Here is a 25,569-nt window from a genome sequence, read left to right on the forward strand (position 1 = left end):
GTCACTCCTATGGCAGGCCTTAACAAACCTGAAGGCAGAGTGCTTGGAATCGTGTGAGATGGTGCTCTGGCATGAGCTGAGCCGGTCTGCGGCTTTCGGGATCCATCCCTTAGCCGTTTCCATGATATCGCATACCATATACTCTTAAGAGCATTATAATCCTCGCGGTTATATGCCAACTCTGGTATCGCTTTATCAAAACATGTCGAGTAAGGTGTCATACAAATTGGAATACTAACCCCTCGCCAATTCTGGCGACGGGGTTAGCATTCCACCCTTCTAGAGGGACACGGCATGTATGTAACCTCTAACCCCGGTTAAAGTCAGACAGAGCCTTAGCATCCACAAAATGGATGCTGCCACCGAGACACAAGTCTGCCCTCCTGCTGCTGGGAGTCCTCCCAGAGCAGGAGGCAAGGACAAAGGGTTTCCTGCCAGGGGCGGTGCCAGCACCGTCCCAGACAGGGTTTTGTGTATTACAGGTAGGCAGGGCTTCAGAGGAAGGTGACTGCACGTGGCACCCCGGTGCTCACTGTGCATAGGCTGGCTTGAACCAGTTCCAGGGACACTCCAGACCCTGTGCTGGGGAAAAGCCCGCCAAGGAAGTGGGTGTAACCACCCCCCTCCTGGTCCCACCCCTAGGGCAGGACTTAGTCGCGTGCCAGCCCCCTTTTCCCAGATAAAGGTAGGAGCAGGCCCCCTTCCAAATTAGATCATCTTTGAATCCTGAAACTACTTTCTACGAAAGGAACTCAAGACTTCTTCCTAAGATTTCTCCCTTGTGGCTAAGGAGTAGTCACCCTGCATCCGCAGGCACCATCGCAAGAACACTGCGGTCTGCTGCAAGTCCTTCCTCCGGAATCCGACTGCCCAGCTCGACGAGAACCGGCTTCCCTGGCACCTCTGACCTCTACCCACCTCTACAGCCCAGCTGAGAACCGTGGGTGCGACGAGACCTCGAGGGACCGGCCATCTGCAAGACTGCACGACTTCTGCACAGCAAGCCCGCCGAGTAATTTCCTGGTGAGTGCTTTGGGGTCCGAGAAGCCCCGACCCTGAGCAGCTCCAGCACCGAAGAGCAGCCCCCCAGCATCTCCACGATCTGCGTGGGGCCCTTCTGCTTTTTGCTGCTCACCGCGTTGTTTGGCTACTAGCCCGCTGGCTTGTGGCCTTCTGAACGACGCCCGACGACATCACTGCTGCTGGTCTGGTTGCTCCAGACTGGCCCTTGCTCCCTTCCAGAAGAGGAGCACCCCGGACCCTCCTGGTCCACTCAAGACGCCATTTTGAGTCCACCGCGTGGGCTTGAATTAGCCAAGGCTTTGTTGCCCAATCCTGGGTTCTTCGACGCCGACAGCTTCATCCATCGTGGGACAGCTCGCCTCTCCATCCTGGTCGCCGACAACGCCTCCTGGTCCGTGAGATCTGCAGAGCCAGCGTCGCCCACTCACCTAGTCGAGGTGACTGCCATCCGGTGCCCTCCTGGTGCCCACTGACTACTGGCTAGTAGTCACGAACTTGGTCCCCTCTGCTTTCAGGTGTCATCCATCTTCCAGATCCAGGCTTGGATCAACTCGAACTATCTTCACTGGTCGCCTGCCAGCATCTTTCTTCCAGGCTCCTGGTCCGGCAACGAGGATTCCCGACGTCTTTTGAGACCTATGCAGCTGCAGCCCCTGGGCTAGGTAACTTCGGCATTTCGGTGCCCCAGCATAGCCTCACTATCCAAGGGTCAGGATCCACTGTCGTTTTCTCCCTACCAGGTCGGGTTCGCCCGTGAACACTAACTTTAGCGTTACTAGCTTCCATAGACTTTGTCCCGCATCCCGCGTGAGAGTGCACACTCTGCACCCGAGCCCCCTAGGTCTCCTAGAAGTAATCTAACGATTCCCTAGTCAAGTCCTAGCGATTCCAAAGCCTATTAGTACTGTACTTACCTGCTAGTAATTTCGCATTCCACTTTTAAAGTATATGGTTTTTCGTGCCCCTCGGGCATTTGTATATACTGTGCTAACTTAAGTATTTTCGTAAGAGTTTTGTTGTGTGCTTAGCACCCTGTCCTCATAAAGAGTACAGGGTTGTTGTGATTCTAATAAATACATTGTTTATTTTCATAACACTGGTGTGGTGTCCTTTCACTGGGTGTTCAAGGGGTAATGTGATGGTAAAACAGCTGGCTTAACACGCCCTCTAGAGTCTTAGCCTTAGACTGCTCGTATCCATGCTACTAGGATAGCTGGTCTATAAGGTTGACTTACAACCAATCATCAATAAGGGTTGTTTGGACTGATATATAGTGATCACTAGAATAGTGAACACTGCATATCAGGCCAACTTCTCACAATGACCATCAAAGTACAGGTCAAATCCTGGAGCATTTTATATTAATTAGGGGTACATATTGTTAGTAATAAAGATGTGATGCCTAGAACATTTTGTGGGGTCAGCAGTTTATGGAGGCTACACATCATAGAAGATAAGTCAGTTAGCCTCATGAGAAAAAGTCTAGTTCTTGTAAAACAAAGAAAATTGTGCCACAAATCCAGAGAAGTTGGGTAGCAGATAGTGCCAGCCATGTGCTGCGGGATAACCTTGTTGGCAAATTTATTTAAACAACTTTCTTTAATCTTCTTTCTTCAGAATCAGATTCTTTTCAACGGAAAGTGATCTGTGATCAATCAGCAAGTTCAATGTATGGAACTGATAAGTTGACTCTCAATTATATTCAGTAATGATCCCAACTTCAACATGGCCCCCCCGAAAAACTGTCATTACATGGTACAACCGTCAGGTCCCGAATAATTGCTAAGTTACCTAAAACCATTGCAACTAAATATAAAATATATAATTCCATTCTCCCGATTCTCAGGGTCTAAAGACATGACATTTGAGAAAACGTATTCATCAGTGTGAAGAAAAAAAAAAAACGTTTGGTGGGTCTTCCACAGTCAAAGTTTTAGGGTTAAAGATTTACCCAGAAAGGGGCTTCCTTCGAGGAGGTAGCCGACTCTTACAAAGTCATAACTTTTACTATTCTCAAACCTTGCCACTATGTTTAATTTCTAATTTGTGCAGGAGCACACGGTACAAAAGGGAGGTGAGAGCATGGAAAATTGGAATTAAAACTCCCAAAAAGCACCATTGTTAATGGGGCTGTACAGAAAAAGGATTGTGCTACCTGAAGAAAAATATTTCCTTGGCGGAGAAACGAAACTGTTAGAGTGCCCGTGCACCTGAGCCCTAAGCAGTGTTTTCATTTGTGTCAAAAGCATCAAATCTTCACTGATTGACCCACACCTCGATCAGCAGTCCAGTGCTTTCCCATCCACTGCCATTAGGTTGGAAGAGCTGGATGGGGGACGTTTAACAGGAAGATCTGACCAGGTGTGCAAGCAAAGTGGAGACACATGGACTTCAATTAGGAGTTTACAGAGGTAGCAACTTCTACCCAGGGTTTGCGCTTTTCTGGTCTGAGGTGTAATGAAGGTATTAACAAGAACAAAACATTAAGCACCTTCCATTTTCTGTGCTTTCTTCTTTTTGCTGTGCTTCTAGCCTTTAACCGCATGCGCGCTAGCGGTTTTCCCGCTGCGTTTTGCGAAAAAACGCGTTACATGACGAGCTGAGCTTGTCATGAGCGTGCGAGCGGCGCAACTCATGACACAGTGGTTAGGGTGGGCTTTACTTATAAGAATTTATTTCTACACACACAAACCCCTTTTCGCAACATTAGGGTACTGAAAGAGTTGGAAAAACATAACTTTCCAACCTGTACCATGCAGTTTGCATGTAGCCATTTGATGGCAGTTCATAGCTCACTGTGCTAGGTTAGGATTATAACTTGTGAACTGCATATTACAAAAGGACCTCTGTAATAAAAACAGTAACACTGAGCTGTGCACATAAAATACTAGTTTGTGATCTACATGGTACACGTTCTTTGTAACAGGCTTATTAACCCTCTGCGCTACCTTAGATGAGTCAAAACTGCGACTAAACAAATCTCTCTCCAACAGGTACATTAATCACCAGAGTTATCGTGACACTTTTACTGTTGCCTGAAAACTGCTGAACATACAAGAAACTTTGCAGCAAGTGCTTTAAAAACTGCTGCACTGCTACATAACCGCCCCCCAGAAACAAAAAACACCCCCCACCCTTCCGGCCACCTGTGGAAATCCTGATGCCTGGTATGGCCAGTCCGGCCTAGGCGCCCTTACCCAGCATGAACACAGAAAGGATGGACAGCACTTTTAAGATACTGTGGGTGATGGGCATGGTTGTACTTGTTGGTGCATCAGTTTGTTTGCTCAATTCCAATAATAAACAAAACTCCTTTTTGGTAAAAATTACATGATCCCAACTGTTGATCTTTAAAAACGGTATAGGTCTATGAACCTCATATAGTTATCTTCGCAAACAGAGGTGGAGACAGTAACTGACCTATTCTTGGCCAAGGTGAGTAACACATATATACTAATCAAGGCCAAAATATTTTTTACTTTTTCTTTTATAAATCGATATAGTTACACATGTCTTAGTAATATAGTAAGGTTTATATGCATTAAGCTTTGGGTATGTTGCATTTAAACTGTGTGATGCTCTGAATATATACATCCATTTACAAGAAAAATGTTCGCCTCTTAGGGCTAAATTGAAAGCAGAGTATAACAATGGTGAATTACGGTTTTAAGTCATGCAATTTTTAAAATATATTTTATTATGTCGTTTACGTGTTGTAGGTTTGTGTTGCCTTGTCGGCACAATATCATACAATAAACTATACTGATTTTGAACTGTGTTGAGGCTATTTGCAGGAAATTCAATTGTGGCAATTTTGACCGCCTACTAAGCAGGTTCACTGCAAATACCGCATGGAAATATTCTATGCAAAATGGGAACTAAGACTGAATGAAACCTGGAAGTTTCATTTTAGCTGTTGCCGAAATGCGTGTGCAGTTCATAATTGTTTTGGCCAATGCGTGATCATTCAGTCTGCCATTGTAATATTGAATTGGGTTATCAAGGTTAACATTTTACAAACTCATTTGAAAAGCAGGAGATAGTTTAATGAACTCTATTTGCTGAAAATCTGATTTAAAGAGCCATAAAGTTGGCACAGTTTCAAGATAAGGGCAGATGGGTAGGCAGCACTGCAGAGGACCAGACTGGAAACCAAATTCAGCCCCAACAAGAATGCTCAGATCACTCCCACACTGCAGAAGGCAATGACTAACCGACTAAGGACATGGGAGCTTTCATGGTTGGTAGATGGCAACCCATCCAGATCTGAAAGCAGGCCCTTAGACAGCAACCGAACAGAGATGCCAAAGTGGCAATTTGGCCTGGTACTGCACAACCGTGGAAAATAAACTCGTAGTCTTCATCGGGGGACAAAGGGTGGTATGGGGGTTCTAGGAAAGACGTCTCTCCTAGGCAAGATGTCAGTGTGAACAAGCATTTACAATGCAATGGTTTCGCCTTTGGAAAAGTAATATAACTGTCACACAAAATTTACACTGGTCACAAGATTGTTTATACCAGCCACAATGTTTGTTACTCAAGCTGCTAGATGTGTCTTTCAAATGTAAAACCGAGCTGTAACTGCTTCACAGTTTTTATGGTTGCTGCCTCTATAAATATGTTCTAAGAATTCTAGTCTGAAGATTTTGAGTTGCGCCTCAAAGTTTGTTGTGTTCATAACAATGCATGTACTTGTTGCGAAGCGCTTTATTTCCTAAGTCGGGAGTTTTTAACCTGTGTTCCGCTGACCACCGGGGATCTCCTGTGCGCGCAGACACCCGCGCGGTAACCCGAGCACCTCACAGGGCTGGGCGGCTGTCAGAGCGGCTGCGGCACCTTCAGGGTCCCGGTCACCCTCAAATCCCGAGCCTGCTGGAGAGGGCGTAGCGACCCACTGCTCCGTCCCGGGACCCCTCCCGGGCCGGCTAGCACAGGAGCGCGAGGCTAATGCCGGACAGTGACAGCGGCCCTTTGAGGGTCCTTCGGCCGGCCTCAACTCGTGTGACTGCTGAAGATGGAGAGGGACTCGGGAGTGACTGGACACCTTCCTCCCTAGCCGGAGGAATAACGCACGGGTGCTCCATGCGGGGCAGCGGTCCGAGAGGGGGCCCTCATTGAGGGTCGGTCCCGCAGTCCTCAACTCCTGTGCCTGCTGAGGGGACAGACGCCTCTCACTGTCCCACCACAGTTCCAACCGCAGGGCTGGGGTCCCGGTCACCCCGCCTCTGCTCCGACTCCGAGGCTCTAACTAGCAAATAAAGATTATATAGAGACGACCTGAGCGTATAAGCTTTCAAAGTCATACTGGCCCCCTAATTAGACCAACTGAGACTTTACGAGGAAGCCACAGTTTGTTATCTCTCGGGTCTGACCTAATACGCTGGGGCTTGGTGCGAATTATTTCTCGACTACTAAATTGTGAGACTAAAAACGCATTTTGTTGTATCTGCAGACCCCCGACTCCTGCTATCAAACTTTACGTCAATGTTGCCTGATCCCTCCAAAGTATTTGACTGTAACTAACCCCAACCTTTCTGCTCAGGGTGGAGAGAAGGGAAAGAACCGCCTCCTGGCAACGTTGACCGACTGACAACGATGCGAACTCGTCTGTTCCGGGTTCAGTACGTGAGCTATTTTATTATCCTGCGCCAGCACAGGTCCCTAACATCTCTTTTCCAGTGCAGGGTCCCCGGCGGCATGTCATCCCACCGGAGAGCGAGAGGCGCCTTTCGCGGCACTCCAGAACATCCCTAAACTACCATTGCCACAATCTGAATGAACCTTCTAAAAGCATGTTGAGTAGAAGTGGGTATAGTCGTTGCTAACGTCTCTGGTGAGAGAGGTCACTACGTTGATTTAAAACTGCATTATGCAGTGCTTATAAAAAAGTAAGATAGGAGCAATGTCGTAGCAAAGCTGCACTGCAGTGGCCCTAAGGCAAGCAAGGAAATTAGACATCCCAAAACCCTGGTTTGATGGTAAAAAAAACAAGCAGCTACGAGGACACAGGGGGCGGGAGAGGACACGGGAGGAGGGCGGGAGAGGACACGAACGGCGGGAGGGGGGCGGGAGAGGTCACGGACGGCGGGAGGGGGCGGGAGAGGACACGGATGGCGGGAAACGTGCACAGGACAGCGAGGGGGGCGGGAGAGGACACGGACGGCGGGAGGGGGCGGGAGAGGACACGGACGCGGGAAACGTGCACAGGACAGCGAGGGGGGCGGAAAGGCACACGGAGGGGGCGGGAATGGACAGCGCATCTGAATTCACTTTCAGTGAAAGGGGAGGGAACGGGAAAAAACGTAACTCCGCCCTGGGAAAAAATCTCGGGAACGCCCCCGAATCTGGTCCGGCCTTGACGGACAGATCCGGCACCCAATGGCTAGCCTCCATTTATGGAGCTAGCCAATGAGAGCCGGGGGACGTTCCCGAAGTGCTTAGTGTCGACATAGGATTTCACCTGCGCTGAAAGGCTGCGCAGCAGCCTTCGGCAGGCGAAACCCAAAAAGGACATCAGAACGCTTGCCATCTTAAATGTGTCTGTAGGAGGTGTAGTATCATCGACATATGTACTGTGCGGAGTGGGTGGGATGTTGAGAAAGCTAGTCTACCCATGATCTTCTCACTTTTATTATCACCTACAACTGCAGCACTGTTTAATTAAGCACTGCAGTGCAGACGGGGAAGCGTCCGTCGGCATAATAAACGGGGTCCAAAGTCTGCATAGCTTTTTCATCCAATATTAAAGGGACGTCGGGTAAATCGCAATAGATCTCAAAACCCATGCTGTCATCATTGATCTCTTACTATTGTGGTTGTGGTGATTGGTAGAGATCCCCGACTGTGAGAACAGAATTACGTTTTTCTCTACACTTTGAGGTTGCATAATTATATCTGGTGACCTGTGCTTGGCTTTAATTTTAACAAGCCAGTGCAGTCTGGGGTTTTCAGTGTCTGCCTGCTTCATCTGAACCAAAGGGACTGACACCAGAAAACAATGTTTTGTTAAAAAAGAAATGTAAGCGTTACTTGCTGACATGGGGTAATCTATCAGCATTAGTGACTGGTGTACATTTCTAGGTCTTCAACTGGAGTTCAATCTCTAAAAACAGAGCTCTCAAGTTTTCCAGGCCCATGCATGGGTGGCTTATCCAGTCCAGGTTTTTTTAGGTCGAGCAGACCTAAAAAGCATGCGAAGCATGCTTTGTCTGCGAAGACAACTTTTGCTGGCGTGTCTGGGGGAATGTGAGACAGCGATCGGCCACGCGCCTCGCTGTCTCAGATTCCTTCTCGAGGGCGCGCACGTCGCCGTGCACATCCCCTGCCTGCCATTCACTCTCAATCACACACAGCCATACACACATACACCCACACAGGCACAATGCATACACACACGCACGAGCGCCCATGCACGCACGCACATACATACATGCAGAGACACCCCCCCGCACACATACACACACGAGAGCACTGAGGCCCCCCCAGCCCTTTGGAACTTACCGGGCCAATCTCGGGGGACTCCACTCGCAGCACACTCCTTTCCCGAGGCTCCCACTTGGTCACGGGAGCCCCGCAACACTTCCGCAACCTCCTGCTGGCGGCCCCGGGGCTCTCCACCGCTCATAGGAGCCCCGGGCCGCAAGACGGATTTACGCCTCCTCTTCCGGTCCGAACGCGGCCACGCCCCGTCACAAGGCGACCTTGCCTGACTTCCGGTGCGGCCGCGGTTTCTAAGGTAATATATTCCTAGTATTTTATGTAGTTTGCGGACACTGAAAACCCCAGCCTCTCGCACTCTGTTTTGTTGACTCCCTTTCGGAAATAGCCTATCTGTGCCAAGGCTTACTACATACAGTACACTCGTTCCGGAATCAGGCTGTTTGAAGATGTGGCTGGCTGTACAATCTGAAAAATAAGGACAGAAAGGCTCCCCATCCCGCCTCTCCGCCTCCCACGCACCCTTCCCCCATGCTTTCCCTCCACCCTGACCCCTCAAGAGTTGTTACAGCTGTCTGACTCAACCACGGTTAAAGTTGCAAAAAAAGAGAGACTATAGCTCTTTCCAAGAAGCCGTCCGCCGTGCTTCGAGTCCATTCAGCTTCGGCCTTAAATCGGGCAATGTTACGAAAAGTATCCTTGGGGTGGATAGCGCACTGCGCGCCCTTGCGTGCTTCTATCCGTTTATCGACAAGTGCCGGTCCCAGGGGGCAGCAGCATCGTGAATTGCAAAACCCGTCCGCAGCAGGGGAGGCGGAAGCCGTGCCCACATCCCCCGTGCAAGGTTCCCAAGGGATGGTCCCGGAGTGGACGGGCGCAGAGGCCAGAGGCTGACCCGAGCGACGGAGGCGAGCGTTTCACACCCACGGGGTACAGGGCACCTCGAGGCGAGGCTGGAAGTGCCTCGGATGGGTCTGTGATGGGTGAACCGCGGAGGCACACGCTGATCACCGCAGTGGACCTCTGAGAAGGATGTTGGGGGTTCTCTCCCTAAGTTGTTAACAAGGTGGAATGAAGGTTATTTTACTTCCGCTCCGATGTATGCTTGAGCACCATGTAGATCTCCTTTTCTCTCTCTGTGTTTCTCTCTATTTCTGACTGTCACTCTCTTTTTCTTGTCTATCTCCACTTTTGTTTCTCTTTTTGCCCCTCTATAGTTTCTCTATCTCTTTTGCCCCTCCACTGTCCCCTCGCTTTCTTTCTCTCTCTCTTGCCCCTTCTCACCATTTTATCTAACTCTCTCTCTTGATCTTTCTATTACTCACAACCTCTCTTTCTTGCTAGCTCTTCTCCATTCTCTCTTTCTAAATCTCTGCCCTCTCCTTTCTCACAGACTCTTTCGCACTTTCATTCTACCTGTTTTACCCCCTCTTCTCTCTATCTCTTGTTTCTCTCTCTGCCTCTTGTTTCTCTCTCTCTCCGTCCCTTGTTCCTCTCTTCTCCGTCTCTTGTTTCTCTCTTCTCCTTCCTCTCTGTTCCTTCTACTTCACTGTCTTGCTCCCTTTCTCTGTGTCTCTCTCACCGTCTCTTCTCTTTCTTTTAGTCTTCCCTCGTCGTGGACTCTTTATCTCCTTTGAAACTTCTTTACATGACTCTGAGCCCTGAACACACACATACAGATGCTTTCTTAGATCGGGCTATCAGACCTCTCAGCTTTACCCAGATATTCCCTGTTATCTACAGCCTGGCCTGGCATCCCAACATAATTTTCCAATTTTAAATACATGGTCTGGTTTTACTGAAACGGTCAGATGATCGGGTGAGAATGCGCATTTTATTTTAAAATGTAGTGCAAGCTTAGCTTTCCATCGGCCCCATCTATTACGTCCCAAGAGGAAGAGACGTTTAAACGACTTTACTTACAAAAAGGCACAGAAACTAAGATGCAATGAGCTACTTGCAAAGCAACTTCAGAGCTTTGTGATGTTTTCTGTGGAACATACAACAGACTCAGAAGTTAACCAAAGGTAACTCAAAAAATGCTGTTTATTTCACCATATAGAACATGAGAGAGCCAACGCAGAGATAAAATACATGGTCATTTACAATACCAATCGCTCTAACTCTCGTAAATGCGAGACCTATTGCATTGCAAATGCTTGTTCTTTGAAGGCTTCGAATTGCAATCCTGGTTACCTCACTGGAAATTCAGGAATGCGAGTAAGCAAAGCTTCTTTTCCTAGATCCACATGGACCTTGGAAACTCAAGATTTCGCACCATGGCTTTTGTCATAGTGGGCTTAAACAGTTGATAGCTATGCAATATGGATCAGGATCCGCACGAGCTGTCGGAGGGCAGCAAGGGATCCTGAGCTTCATACCGGGTGACGCTTCCTGGACCTCGACAATGATACTACACACAAGATGGTGCATAACTTCTGAAACCTCGCTCACACACAAGGGACCACATATGGTGCAATGAACTTTGCAAGAGTCTACTTCTACGTTTCAAAAGGGGCACCGCGAGTGAGGTAGAACATAAAACCCCAGCTTCACAGAGGAAGAAACACCCAGCACTAAACACTGATGAGCAGCTACCTAGAGAAAAGCTTCATCCTACTGACCAAGGAGGTGGCCACAAATAAAAATCCAAATGTCAACTAATTTGATCAAAATATATAAGTCCAACGTCTTTTAGGAAAGTGCTATACATAGACATCTTTTTTAAACTTTTTTTTGGGGGGGGGGGGGGGACATTTGTTCTAAATGCCAGGTTGCATCAAGATGCTAGTAATCGGGTTAAAGCCCCCTTCACGGTCTTTGAACAGCCATGCAGACTTGTCATATGTATGATCTACTGTATGTTTTCATCCACTGAACTCTAATGCGCAAGCACACTGAAGGTACTCCACATTTGTATAGTGCTGCTCAACAGCAGAGCTCTGCCGACAAGAGGGGACACTGAAGAGAACTCCAAGCCTGAGTGAAGGTGGAGTCTTCTCTCTCATCCAGGGCTATTTAAGTGACTGATGGCAACGGCTTGATTCTTGGTCACGGACACAGGTGTTCCTTCTTGTACCCTTAGTGAAACTATGTCTGAGCAAATGTACTGGTCATTTCAATTGAAAATGTGATGTGTGTAATGACAGTGTGCTACCACACTATGCCTAGTCCATTTTATTCTTCTTTCCCCACTCCACGCCACTCTACTCTCACGGCTCCACTTTACACCACTCTCCTTTACTCTGCACCACTATGCCTAGGCACTCTGCGACACTGCACTCTACAGCACTCCAGTCTGGGCCACTCCACTCTACTCGGCACAACTCCCCTCTACGCACTCTATGCCACTCTGCAATACTGCACTCTATGCAAATAATACTCTACTTTGTAACACAACTTTACGTCCCTACACTCTATGTCAATCCACTGCACGACACTCTAAACTACTCTGATCCACTGCACTAATCACCAATTTTCTCTCGCCACTCTACACTCTACCTCTCCACCCTACTCTACTCCAATTCCCGCTATTCTGAAACAATCTACTCTACGTCACTGCACTGTAGGCCTCAGTGCTCTACACCACTGCACTGTATTCTGCACCACTGCACTTCACGACACAGCACTTTGCACTACTTCACTCTATGGCAGAGGTCTTCAAATTTTGTGATGCGGAGACCCCACTGTCAAACATTTTTAGGTGCAAGGAACCCCTCATGAGAAATATTTCTAGAACCTGGTACTTCTCAAAGATAACCATAAACACCCCTAATTCCCCCGGCAAATCATTTTTATAGTGGGGAAATATTATTAAACAGTGTATTCTGTAAGTTTTTTAGGTCTTTCACCGTCCGGTAGCTACATATAAAATAACGGGCTGCTTAAATGAAAACAACATTTTAAAAAATTGTTACTCAGTAGGAAATGCATGGTCGTACGTTATGAAACCTCTATTAGTTAATGCACTGCAGAGGTCTGTGTGTACCCAGAGAGCCACAGAATTAAAACTTGGTTGTTGCAGTGGTAAATATTGACTTGTTTGTTTTTGGTACTATAAGATCACAGCCTGTTAATATGCAAGTCATTATTTTATACTGTCTTTACACACAATACAAGATAGAAAACGCGCAAAAAGTTTTACGATAAAATTGTGCTTCCAAAATATACATTTTAGTAATACCCTGACTCTACGTAATGCAATTGTTTTACATAACTGTCCCTTCAAAATCTCCTCAGGGGTAGTAAGCGCTATGTCCATACAATTCAAAGCACATACTTCACAGCTCACTAGTTAACTCTTAGCACTACCACTCAAAAAGAATAAATATTTGTCATCACAAAGCTTCAAGTGATTCGATCCACTAAAGCCAGTACCGGCTCCCAAGCATCCTTTACATTTGCAAATTACCCTTTACACTTGCAGATTAACTCATAGCGCACATTTGCATTTCTTTCAGCCAAGCAGGCACCATGGCAGGAAGGCTTGTTTAGCGGTCTGCCTGGCTTCAGTTTCTCAGCACAGGTCACTCCGAGTGACACTCCAGCTGAAGCATTTTAACTATTGGAATAAACCATCCTGGGAGAGTAGTCTTTTTTCAAAAAGTAGGGGAATGGTTTTCATAACTCCACTTAGGGGTCGCGCTCCACAGATTGAAGGCCTTTGCTCTACACCAATACACTCAGCCAGTCCACTATGTAAAGCCACTGCACTCTACACCACTGCACTCTACCCTGCACCACTGTACTCAATGCCAATTTGCTCAACACTACTCTATTCAGCTGCACACTATGCTACTCTACACCACTGTAGTCTGCAACACTCTACTCTGCAACACTGCACTCCAGGCCACTGAATTCTATGCACTAAACTCTGCATACTGCTTTCTATGCCAATGCAATCTACGCCACTCTGCATCACTCTACTCTATGCCACTGCACTCTGCAGCACTCCACGACACTGCACTCTATTCTACTCTGTACCACTCTACACCACTGCACTCTACTATACAAAACTCTAATTTACGTCACTGCATTCTACGACGCTGCATTGTACTCCACTGAATTTTATGCCGCTGCACTGGGCGCCACTATAGTCTGCACCACTACGTAAATGCAGTGTACACCAGTCCACTTTGCACAGTTTCACTCTATGCCACTCCAATACACAGGACTCTATGCCACTCCACAACTCTCCTCTATGCCACTAACATTTAGCCATATTGAACAGCACTGCTGGTGTACAAGGCTAAAACATCTTGGCAAAGCCAATAGCTTTTTCATAGCGAGACCTATTGGCTTATTTCTGTTCATTGATGTGACAGGAGAAACTAAACTCTAAGGTCAAGAGTCGAGATATAGGAGCACCCGTTGTCCCGCGCTGAGGTCTCGGCCTGCCGTGTCCCGGACCCATGATTCAGCTCACAGCCATCCGCCAGGATTCAGTAAGGCGCTGCTCCGACCGGACAGGACCACCACCCAACCCCCCCCCCCCTTTTTCCTGGACTCTTCTTACCTCATACAGGTGCCACACTCGCCTTTTCCTTCGGAGCGACATACGCAGATCCGAACTCAACACCCTAACCATCATCAACAGGACACGCTGTGTCTCCAGCCCGCTCACCAGGTCTCCTCCTGTTTGATGCCCCCACAGCACACCACTGAATTGACAACCCCGTCCTAAAGGCGACCCCAAGTAACGAGGGTCGAAACGTCGTCGACACCACAGCGCAATTGTTTGGCGCAACTCCTCTGCTTGGCTCATATACAAATGGAAATGAGAAATAATGAATGCTAATGTTGATATTTGTTACCTGTTGTATATATTCATATTATTGTTCACTTCGCGCCGTTCACGCTGTTCACTTGCGTCGTCACCTTTATTCACTTGTATATATCACTACACACCAAGTGCCTTCAGGTTGTCATGAGATTCCTTCTATACAGTGCTGCCTGAACTGTATGCCCTTGTGATGCAACTTTGGCGATTAACAGCCTTAACCCCTTCGACGCTCATGACGAGCTGGGCTCGTCATGGCGTAGCCTCCTCGCACGCTCATGACGAGCCCAGCTCGTCACGTAAAGTGCGGTTTCGCAAAACCCAGCGTACGGGCGGAATTCCGCCCGCACGCATGCGGTTAAAACATCTTTATTGAGTCTCCTTGTTTCTTGCCTATGTAATGCAGTTTGCATGCATGTTCAATTGTCTTTTGAAGTGAAACCTGTTGGAACATTGTTTCTTTACATGCATACACTACCCAGTTCCGACGTGGTCTATGGGTCCTACTCCTGTTCTTGTTTCCACTAGTTACAAAGAGAGCGTTTTCTTTTTAGCCAACAGCATGTTGCATTTGGGGACTTAAAGTGATGGGTCTAACAATCCTAGCACAAAAATCTGCTGTTGGTTAAAACGACAGATCTACCTGAAGGGGTCAGACATGAGATGCTAGTTGGCAGGAATGTTTACCAGAAAGGGGTGACAGGGTAACATCACGGAACAATGCAGCGTTGGGGAGGGAGGAATGTACACTTCCATAATGCAGTCACTGGTGTAGCGAGATACAACCAGTGCTGGGGAGTCAACATTTTGGAAGATGTTGGCGGCCGTGGTTTCTCCCTCGCTGGAAGACACAGAATGGTATTTTACTATTTAAGTTGTTCTACAGCATTCTATCTCCGCGTCGCCTAACAAGGCTAAGCTCCTCTGAAGAGCTGCATTTAAGCAAAATGGCATGCTAGGACATGGATCCTATGAAAGTTGAGCTGCATTAAACTGCTTAAACAAATATTGAAACACTAGAATGAGAAATGCAAGGACTACATCTACCATAATGCCATGGGGCCTTATTGAAGACACATGAAAAGTCCCGAGTCGACTTGAAAGAGTGCAACCGCTACTGTGCCAATGCACATACTGTGCCACTGCACAATCAGAAATGCACAGCTGTTTCCAGCTGTGCTATTTTATGATGAGCAAAACCTGTGACTTGACACAACAAATCCAGCCGCCAAGCGATTTAACCAGCAAAAGTATTGAACGGTTATTATTCTCTGGAAACTGATGGATACACATTGATCTCTGCAGCAGGTGCCCCAACCCAAATGATATCGCTTCTTGTGTACAATTAAGTATGACATATGTACTCACACTTATTGTGACAGTTAAAAAAAACATTAAATTATGTGTGTGCGTGGGTTAACTGTAAGACTCCGCTCCTCCTCCACCCTCTTTCTCCTGGTACCCCTTGTCCCCCACTTTACAGGCTCAAAGAGTCAATATGTTTCAACCCCTGCACTGTCCTCACCTAGTTCTTTTTTCCCAGAATCCACTCCTGCGTTTTCATCGTCACTCCTCTCGACGCTCCCTGCCCTCCTGCACTCACTTTCCCTGCCCATCAAGCCTCAGATCACGGGCAGTGTCCCAACTCCAGCCCTGTGTGGCGTTCCAGGTCTGCTAAAGGTGGTGGGCACTCAGGGTGGCAAAAAAAAGGTAGAACTATTTGGGGGGTTACATGTGCCAGACAGACAGGCTGTCAGTCTGCACCCACGCCCCCTTCTCGCGTTTTACAAATGCAAAACCTTTCCCTCCCGAAGTACGAACTTCTCCCACCCCAAGAACCCCTTTCCCCCCCACCTAGCTCGCCCGCGTTGTGTGCACTCTCGGACTCGTTGAGTCTCTCGACTGTCGTGACTCTCTATTCTCACAGGCTCTCCCTTCTCCCCGGCCCTGCCCCCTCTCACCCCGTCTTTCATGCAGCCTCTGGGGTCCCTTCTCTTACCCATGCCGGTGCTCGGGGGGTTCAGCGCCTTCCAGGACCTGCAGTGTTCACCAGTCCTCGGGGAGGGACTTTAATCTCGCTGGGGCAGAGGCGTGGACCAGGAGGAGGGGACAGGGGCGGGCACGCCGCCAGGATACACCAACTGCAGGGCACCCGCAGGGGCGGGAGGATGTTAGAGTCACGAGTTTATTTTTAATACATTTTTTGTTGTATTTTTTTATAGCGTGCACGTGGCTTTTAGCGTTTTTTCACGGGCACCAGAATATGTTACACATTTTTTATAAGGCACGGAAAGAGGAGATTTTTTCAGAATTTCAAGATGTTCGAACACGACTTCCCAGTGCCATGCTTAATTTGTACAGGTGGTTGCAGTTGATGGGCACTACCAGTCATTTTCTTTTCACGGATGAGTACTTATTTTTTTACCCAGAGCAAGAAGGATAAGGAAACAGTGAGAGAGAGATCAGAAATTATCCCTTCGGGTCTAGTAGCGCTATATAAAACTCTCAAATAAATAAATAATACATTGGCAAAGCCAATAGGTCTCGCCTTTGGGACTTATTGGTTTTGTTAATAGTTTTCAGCCATTCCGTACAGCTAGGGTGACCAACCGTCTGTAAATTTCACAGACTGCCCGTAATTTCGGCCTTTTGTCCGTTGTGCGTGAAGAAGTCTTTAACAGACGCCTTTTGTCCGGAATTTCAGGCAGTGGTGCGAGCTGCCCCCTGCAAGCAGCCTGACAGTCCTGTAACTTTCACTGCAGGGGCCAGCTCACACTCCTGCTGTGATCAGTGGCCTGCAGCAGCCCCCAGGGCCAGACTGGCCATATCGGGCACCGGGCGTTTCCCCAGTAGGCCGCTAGGGTGGGGGCTGGTTTTGGGCCACTGGTGGGCCGTTTTTGTTACCGGGGGTCGGCAATATCGGCCCCCGGTAACAAAATCGGCCAAAACCGGACATCGCAAACTGCTCGGTTGCATTCCCCCTCACCCCAGAGGGGGGCAGCTGAGCAGTTTGCCAGGGCCGGTTTCTGTTCCCAGTCTGACCCTGGCAGCCCCTCCCTAACCTGGATCAGACTGCTATCAGGCCCATTATTATTCTGTATGTCGACCTAATTATCACATAGGGAATGATAATGGGCCAGTGACATCATTTACTGGGCCTACACTCACTGCTCTTTGCAGGGATAGATCATGTGCAGCAGCATTGCTCAGTGGGTGTCACCAGCTGCTACTGCGATACCACTTTCATTTTAAGGGGGTCCATTAATGGCTTCTGTTAATGAGGGGCCAGTTAAGATTTTAATGCTTCTGTTTATGCTGTGCCTCCTACGAGCCCGGCTTATTTAGTCCTTGAGGAGTCTAGTGGAAGTACTGCTCAGTGGACCACCGGCAGAGGAGAGGTATGAATGAAGCTGAACCGAATTTAGACGTTTCCAGCTAGTTAGTACCAGTATATAAAGAATTAAACATGTACTAACGTCCGTCTTACCGTCGGATACGCGCGACCAGTTAGCAGAGAACCCCGTATTACCACAAGTCTACAAAGAATTCAGGTACGAAAATAGCGAATGTCACCACCTCGAGTAGATTGCCTTTCTACACACATTTAGTGTTTTTCTATCTCACTATTTGTTTGTGCGTTTTCTCTCGCAGATAGAGAAGCAAACTATCACTGAACATATGGACGAATAAAGTAGAAAAAGAGCTCTTTTCTACCCACGGCCGAATTATCACTTCGAGCCTGTTGGAACAGAACCCCCAAGCCATAGCGTGTTTTATTCTAATTAAGGTAACCAGATAACTTGAGTCATACTATTCTAACTATGTCTCAGATATTTTACATGTTATCATAAAAGCTAATTACGTTTTCGTATGTATCTTTACTTTCAAGAACACATCTAAAAGAAGTAATGCTGTATGCACTATAAGATCTCTGGATTCCAAGATTGCATCAAAAGTTAAAGTCGCCCCTAAATAGAACCCCACGCTACCACGGTATCGAGCAAATCTAAGGTAATTAAATAATAACAGTCGCAATTATGAAGTTACTTCAAGTCTTGGCCCCATATTAGTATATTGACTGGAATCATACATTATATTCCTGTTTTAATTTCCAGCTACATTTCAACATACTAATACACCGAAATGAGGAGATTTTATTGATGGTCCAAGATAAACATCAGGTACTATTCTCTTGCCTTAAAAGCTCTACCATGCTGTGGGAAGGGTTTACTCATTTTAAAATCAATTCCGGTGCGAATTCATCAATGTGAAATCTTACCTCTACGTTAAACTAGCGATAATGTATGCATGTTGTCTTGGAATTTTTAAGCTAATATGGCAATAATAGAGTATAACATCAGCTCCACTCGAATAAACCTGGGATAGAGTTTGAATAATAACTACAACTTAGCCATGCTCTGCCCCGTTAATTTAAAGATGCAAACATATATTTTTTGATAGCCTTTTTTCTTTCTGCAGAATATTAACAAAGCCTTGAGTTCTTCTCCCAAGAGTCAGCAGAGAAGGTGCTAAAATAGAAATAATAGCTTGCGATCGATTAATCACTTGAGATATTTTATAAGTAAGTGATCATGTTTAACAATAATCTTCTTTAGATTAACTTGCTATCCTCTTCTGGTACAGAGATAAGATGAATTACGAATACTTAACTTTACCTCCTTTCTGTCTTTCTCTTTTCTCTGAAATTTTACCATTTACACTTTTTTGATTTTCGGTCTTGCGAAGAAAATGTTATTCCACATCTTTTTAACTACTTCCTGTGCATTGAACACAATGTTAACTGTTTGAGTCAGCTTGACTGTTTTTGTAACAATTATCAAATATAATGAACTGTAAGAAATATGAATATCAGATTATACCAGCCATATTATGCTTGAGATTAGATGAATAGTGATAACATGAATGAGGGGGAAAAAAAAAATACTGAATACATAACATACTAGTATAAAGGAAACTTAACGAAAGAGGGATATCTCTAAATAACTACCTATAGAAATCACGTAAAAAATAGAAATAAATTATTGATTACAGTCCGAAGCTAGGATGAAAACTGTATGATGCAACGACCTAGTAGATATTCTTATTCAAGAATGTTTTATCTTAAAGAAAATAGATTATGTAATCACTGAAAATAGAGAAAAGTGCGAAGCTGTTATAACCTAATAACCATGAAACTGAACTGACCCTGACTATTTACGTCTACATATATCTGGATACAGTAACTATTGCCTTAAACCATAGCTATCAATTGACTGATATATATTTTTTGCTTTTTTTCAGATTTTTGTGAAATTTTTTGACTTGTAATTGTTTTGTGTCGTATATGTAGGACGGTCACCTGATGAAGGCCACAGGCCGAAACGCGCGTTGTTTAACAACATATTGCCTACATCTATAAAAAACATCGACCAAAATTATGTTATGTATATGTTATTCTATATATATATTTTTTCTGTCTATGTAAAATTTATGTATGTTGTTTTAAAAAAATCTTTTATGAAACAAGAAAAGAAGGAAAAAACTAATGGATAAAAAAATAATTTTTCTATATAAAAAAAATAAAAATAACAAAAATAAATTGTATACCAAACTCTTATTCTATTTATTATGTGCTTTATTTGAATATCATTTGTCATATGTAAATGATATGTGGATCAGATTAGGGCAGTAGATATCCTATTGTTTGCTAATTAAGTTTTTTACTTACCTGTATGAATGAAGACTGAAAGCATTACCTTGGATTTTGCCACAAAAGCGTACATATACTCTTTCAGGCTGATGCTGGGCTTTCCTGTTTATGTCATTAACCCTTTCCCTGCGGTGCTAATTCCACTGCGGTGCAGAAATTTAATTAGGGGGTGTAACCCCTTGCGTGCTCAGAACGTCCCCCGGCCCTCCTACTTCACGGTAGGCGTGTGCGGTGGACGGCCGGGGGCCATCCGATCTCCGCCCACTAATTAATTCTTCCGCACAGGCGCGGAATTCGCCGGCCGTCCTGAGCACACGCCCACCGTGACGTAGGACAGAAACGTCCTGCTTTGATATCCGCTGTGTTGTTGGGCACTACTGCTTAGGGAACAGCTTTGGGCTCAAGAAACAGGACTCCTGAGGCCATACACATTGACTTTTGCACAGATTCGATACTAAGTGGGAGCACAGCCCTTATAAGTGGATAACTGGAATTACATTGAGTTCCACAACAATAAACAACTGTTATTTGTCAAGAACACCAAGAGGCAGCCTCTAGGGTGGGTACGCAGTACACAAATAAAGGTAATATTGTATTAACAAGATATTAAAGACAATGATAACTCTCAGGTGCCTGTGATAGCAGAATTAACCCTCTGAGCTATTCTATGTGAACGGATCTTTATCATTTGCAAGTGATTTTATCATCTAATCATTTGTTAAGTAAGAGCTTCTCAGTTCTCATTTTTCGACAGAAACAGACAGTGTTAATCTCCTATAAACTCTCCTGTTAATTCTTAACTAATGAATGCAGCTCTTTGCTTGATAAGTTGCAACAACTGCAAAATGCAGCCGCTCACATAATTTCTTCCAGTAAGCAACAGCTATCATTAAAGGAACACACACAATTAAATCACTCTGTATTGTACACATTGCCATCTGGGCTCAATTCTTTCCTTTTCCACTTTTTAAAATGTATAAACCTCAGAAAGCACTACAGACAGCAAAAAACATGTTGCCCTGTGTGTGAAGATTCAGACCAACTAGGCAGAGAGGACATACATTTTAATTTTCTGTGGCCTGGAATGGAATGCCTTTCTGCTGCCTATTATGGATCCTGGAGTTCTGACTGTGTTGAAAGATAGACTCAAAAACCAGCTCTTTGAGCAAGCATGTCACCTTACTTAATTCTTGTAATACACTGCACCTGTTTAATATCGCTGGTCAAGAATTCATGAGGTCAGACTCTGAAGTAAGTGCGCTTTATAAGAATCCATGGAGTAACACACTGCGATAAAGAATATATAAACTCTAAAAAAGTAGACAAAATATTACAGGTAATAATCTTTAAAGCTCATGCAGAAAACCAAGAAAACCTGAGACAGAACAAAGTGATACCAACAACTGGATCAATAACATGACCCCAGCTACCCGCAAGTGCTTGCCATCTCCCTACCATCTTATAAAAGAGCCACTTATGGATATGAAGTTTTGAATCTGCTGCAGATGTAACCATCTCTGTGGTATTGTTAGAGTAAAATATTTAGAAAGGTAATTAGCCGTCAGACCATGCAGTGCTTTCCATACAATGCATAGTACCATCATCTTATTCTGGGACATCACTAATAGATAAGACAAAGTCAGTGGCACATGGTGACATTTGAAATGTGGTAGCCTTAAACTAATAGGTTCAACGAAATCTGCTTTGGTTAACCGGATTTCTGATATGGTGTTATATAGCTTGCACCACATATGGAATTGTGTCATGAGCTTGGCATAATATAGCTTATATTACCCCACTGATCATCATTTTATGATCCATGAAAGGGTGAAACGCTGAAAGGCACCAGCAAAGTGTCTGAAGTATTACTTGCAGTTTATTATATAAATCACTGCAGCATGTGCTCAGCTAACTTACAGAATAGAAGTAACACTGTAGAATGCTTAAGTTGGCATGCGTAATGGTAAGCTAGAGTACTCACTGCCTTCTTTCTTTAATTATGTTACTTTTACTTATTTTACTCTTCTTTATATTTTGAAGTTGTTGTTGCCTACCATTCTGTTGCCTTCCTTTGTGTGGATACATAAAGAAGACAGACTAACATAAGGAATGATGTAAGGTAGTCTATCCCACGGTGCATCTATCGTATCCCACTAGCAAAAGGTGTGTAAAGACCTCACTTACAACGTATTTTTGTGATCGCAAACCCTGCGAATCACAAAATTGAAGGCGTGTGTGGAGTAAGGGAGTTGTGAACAGAGAATTTTAAGGATAATGTAGATCAATTATGTCACTGTAGGAATAGTTCTGCAGGTTTGTCGGATTGACAGTTCTCTGGATAGTTCTTTGCATGTACAAGAGTTAGTGTGCGTTTGTTGTGAACAGAGTATTTTAGAATGATCTGGAGAATTCACTTACCGTAATGTTCTGGATCAGAGATTTCAGATTGCAGGAGGCTGGGGGTGCAGTGAAGGAGAGAGCACAGGGAGGAGGAATTGCAGGACTAAAACACTTGAGTCGAAGGATACCACAGGAGGCTGATGGTCCAGAGAGAGAGAGAGAGCATCAGGAGGAGAGGGAGCATACGAGCAATGTAAAAGTGTCAAACGATAGCACAGTTAACTTCTAGCACACAAACAATGTGCTGGAACCGAGGGAACAAAGGCAGAACAAGGGGTTGACTGTCTGGGAACTAGGTGGTGATAAGGGAGAGCACAAAAACAGTAGGGTCTGGCAAGAGGGAAGATAGAGGCTGGGGCTCGAGAGGAGCCAGGGCAGAGAGAGATGGGCATATGAAATCTCTTTATTGATGTAATAACTACACTTTCACAATTGCTTTATTACCTACCTTCCTTTCTCAAATATTCTTAAAAAAGGCACCAATTGCCCACTCTTTTTTCAAACTTTTCTCAGGGGAGAACAACCCCACCCCCTGGGCCCCCCTAATGACGTTCAGGCTCGCTCGCCACTGGGCACTCATCACAAGCTTTTACGGACCACCACTTTCAAATGTCACCAGCTGCCACTGCTCCTGCCAGATCCCAGGACATGACCATTTATTTTGTTTGTGGGCTCCTGTCACCTCACTAGGGGCCAAGCTCTGGGGTGGGTGGAAGTTTCATTTTGGCTCATGTTACCCAGGTGCATTCAATATGCAAACACAGGTATTTAAGTTTCACTCCGGCACACAACAGATGCAGTGCAAGGTTCTCTCAACCTAATATAAACTTATTTTGACTTGTGCTTGTGTTGGTTGTCTATTTACTTATGTAATTTTCCGCGATCTCCTCTGATGTGTCTGTAAAATGTACCTTTTGTCCTGAATTCTGACCTTCTGTCCTAAATTTTTATCCTGAATTTTGAACCTTTGTCTTGAATTTTTACACTCACTGTTAGGAATATCCATTAGGGGTGGGCGGAATTTGCGTAGTCGTGCTACGCAAACCTCTGCGAAACAGTAAAAAATCTCAGCGGGCACGCAAAAGTTCTGCAAACACACGAAATTGCTTGTTCCACCCGTTCACAATGCTTTTTTCCTGTTCGCGAACGCAGTCTGGGTGCTCGGGAAGAAATATCTTGCGAACACGCATTTTGAAAGTGCGAACAAGCAAAAAATTCCGCAAAACCGCGGATCGCGGAATTTTTGCCAATTCCGCGTTCTCCGCGGAACGCGAAATTACCCAAATTTCGCAAGCGGAACGGAATTTACCGCCCAGGCCTAATATCCATGGTAATCCCATAATGTCTTTCACAACCAGTCAGCTTTACCTGAAGAACCTGCAAGAGTGAGCTAACGAGGCAGGATGTCCCAGGGTTGGAGAATGAGGTGGATTTGAGATTATTCAGCCATCATTTTCGGCAAGATCGACATTAAGAAAAAAATAGGCATCTACTCTTGTTATATTTTTCCACCAATCGGGCACTGTGCATGTAGGTTTACAGTCCCCTGTGTCACACTCTGTAGTGGGTGCAACAAGCAAAAGACAGAGAGAGCAGCCACCAATAACACAGAAGACAAGGAGGCCAAGCTCTATGGTGAGCGTAAAGGGGGAGAGACACTGATGCTGGAGTAAAGTAACAACGGGAGACCACTTTCGCCAGGCTCTTTGAAGCCAAAAAGTTCAAAATTAAAAGACAGAAAGACTAACATTAAGAAGTTAAAATTTGAAAAAACAGGATTGAACACTTTTACTTTTTAAAAAAAAATATTGAAATTAGTGAAAAAGTTTATGGCTAGTGTTAATGTTTGGCAAAGGGTAACGGAATGTCCTTAAGATACAGTGAGTGTAAGGAATAGTTTGTTTGGGTAAGAATTGGGCATAGGGACAGTGTGTAAACAAGAGTATGGACAGGGCTATTGATTTAAATGATTCTGCCCTGCAGGGTTTCTGCATAAAAATGGAAATACTGCACTTGCCAAATAATTCACAATCAGTTGCAATCATTTCCAGATTTCAGCAAAGTGTTTCTACCTCAAACAGATCAAAAGTTTATAAAAACTGCCCCGTATGGTGTTGCGGCTGACCCTTTGCAGGGTTAACTGGCGAACTTTTTGTTGCTCATCAATACAACGGGAGTATCAAGGGGAATACCAGAACAGACAGCCCCCCACTCAGTGAATTAATGTCAATAGTTAGCTGTCCCTACAGGAATACACAATAAAAAGTTTTTCAATTAGCAGTCCAAAAAGTGTCAAGTCAATTTAAGACATCATTTTGTATGAACCAATGAAATCAGTTGGTCATTAAGTGTATCCTATTTCTTAAAAGAAAAGAAATAAACCACCATCCACAAACCTTTCATCACACAGAAAAATTGTGAGAAGGAAAGAAGGCACCTCACGGTAGCAACACCAAGGGGGAGAACACTGACTGGTACTCGCCAGTGACCCGCTTCTCATCATCGGTTACCTTCTTTCCAGTGGAGAAATGTGCATGTATGGTGCAACAGATCCACAACCCAGTGAAAACAAAAATGGAAAAAAGAAGTAACAACCTAAATGTGAATGTACTTCCTATATGTGCAGGAATCGTGCATGTGTTCAAGGATCCCGTGAGAACAAAAGACGTAATTCTCACCAGTAAAAATTGGTAAAGCTTACTTGCCACCCATACTCTTTATTCCTTGCTGTAAGCTTTTCCACTTTAAAATGGACTCATATCAAGTCAACAGTTAATAATAACTAGCCAACATGTTTCGTTGCTATGATCAATTTAAAGCAACTTCGTCAGGGCTAGGGATCCAGATCATTGTTTTCAAGTGGGATTTATACCAGAACCTGTGGTGGTGGTCAAATAAAACAGAAGGGATTAAAACTGGTTATAGCTGCAATCTCTTTCAAAACTTTTCCAAAGACATTGTAGTACTCCACATCAGTATTTCAAAGTGGTACGACCGTCATACCTTTCGGTTGCGTTACTGCTGCATACCGGCAACCTCACAGAAACGAACGCGCCGTATGATCGTGTCCTCTTGCTGATCAACCGCGGGTCTGTATCACCTGTGGTCAAATTTGGAAGGCAGAGCAACTCCATCACTATCCATATTTAATGTTATTAAATGCCACAATCCTCATTTGTAGGGTCTCTCACACCACTCTCACTATGAGGAAGTCTCCTCA

At 45.3% G+C, this 25,569-nt stretch overlaps 1 protein-coding gene across 1 annotated transcript in view; it reads right to left on the reverse strand.

Moving 5' to 3' along the window:
• The window catches only part of LOC144799395 (methanethiol oxidase-like), a 141,053-nt gene extending 124,455 nt beyond the window's left edge, over window positions 1-16,598 (reverse strand). The window contains exon 1 of the mRNA XM_078670685.1: window positions 16,239-16,598. Within this exon, the coding sequence (XP_078526811.1) occupies window positions 16,239-16,242 (4 nt within the window). The 5' untranslated portion in view covers window positions 16,243-16,598. The remainder of the gene's footprint in view (window positions 1-16,238) is intronic.
• Between the last annotated feature and the right edge of the window lie 8,971 nt (window positions 16,599-25,569).

The sequence above is a fragment of the Lissotriton helveticus genome, chromosome 12 (genome assembly GCF_964261635.1).
Source record: "Lissotriton helveticus chromosome 12, aLisHel1.1, whole genome shotgun sequence".
NCBI lineage: Eukaryota > Metazoa > Chordata > Amphibia > Caudata > Salamandridae > Lissotriton > Lissotriton helveticus.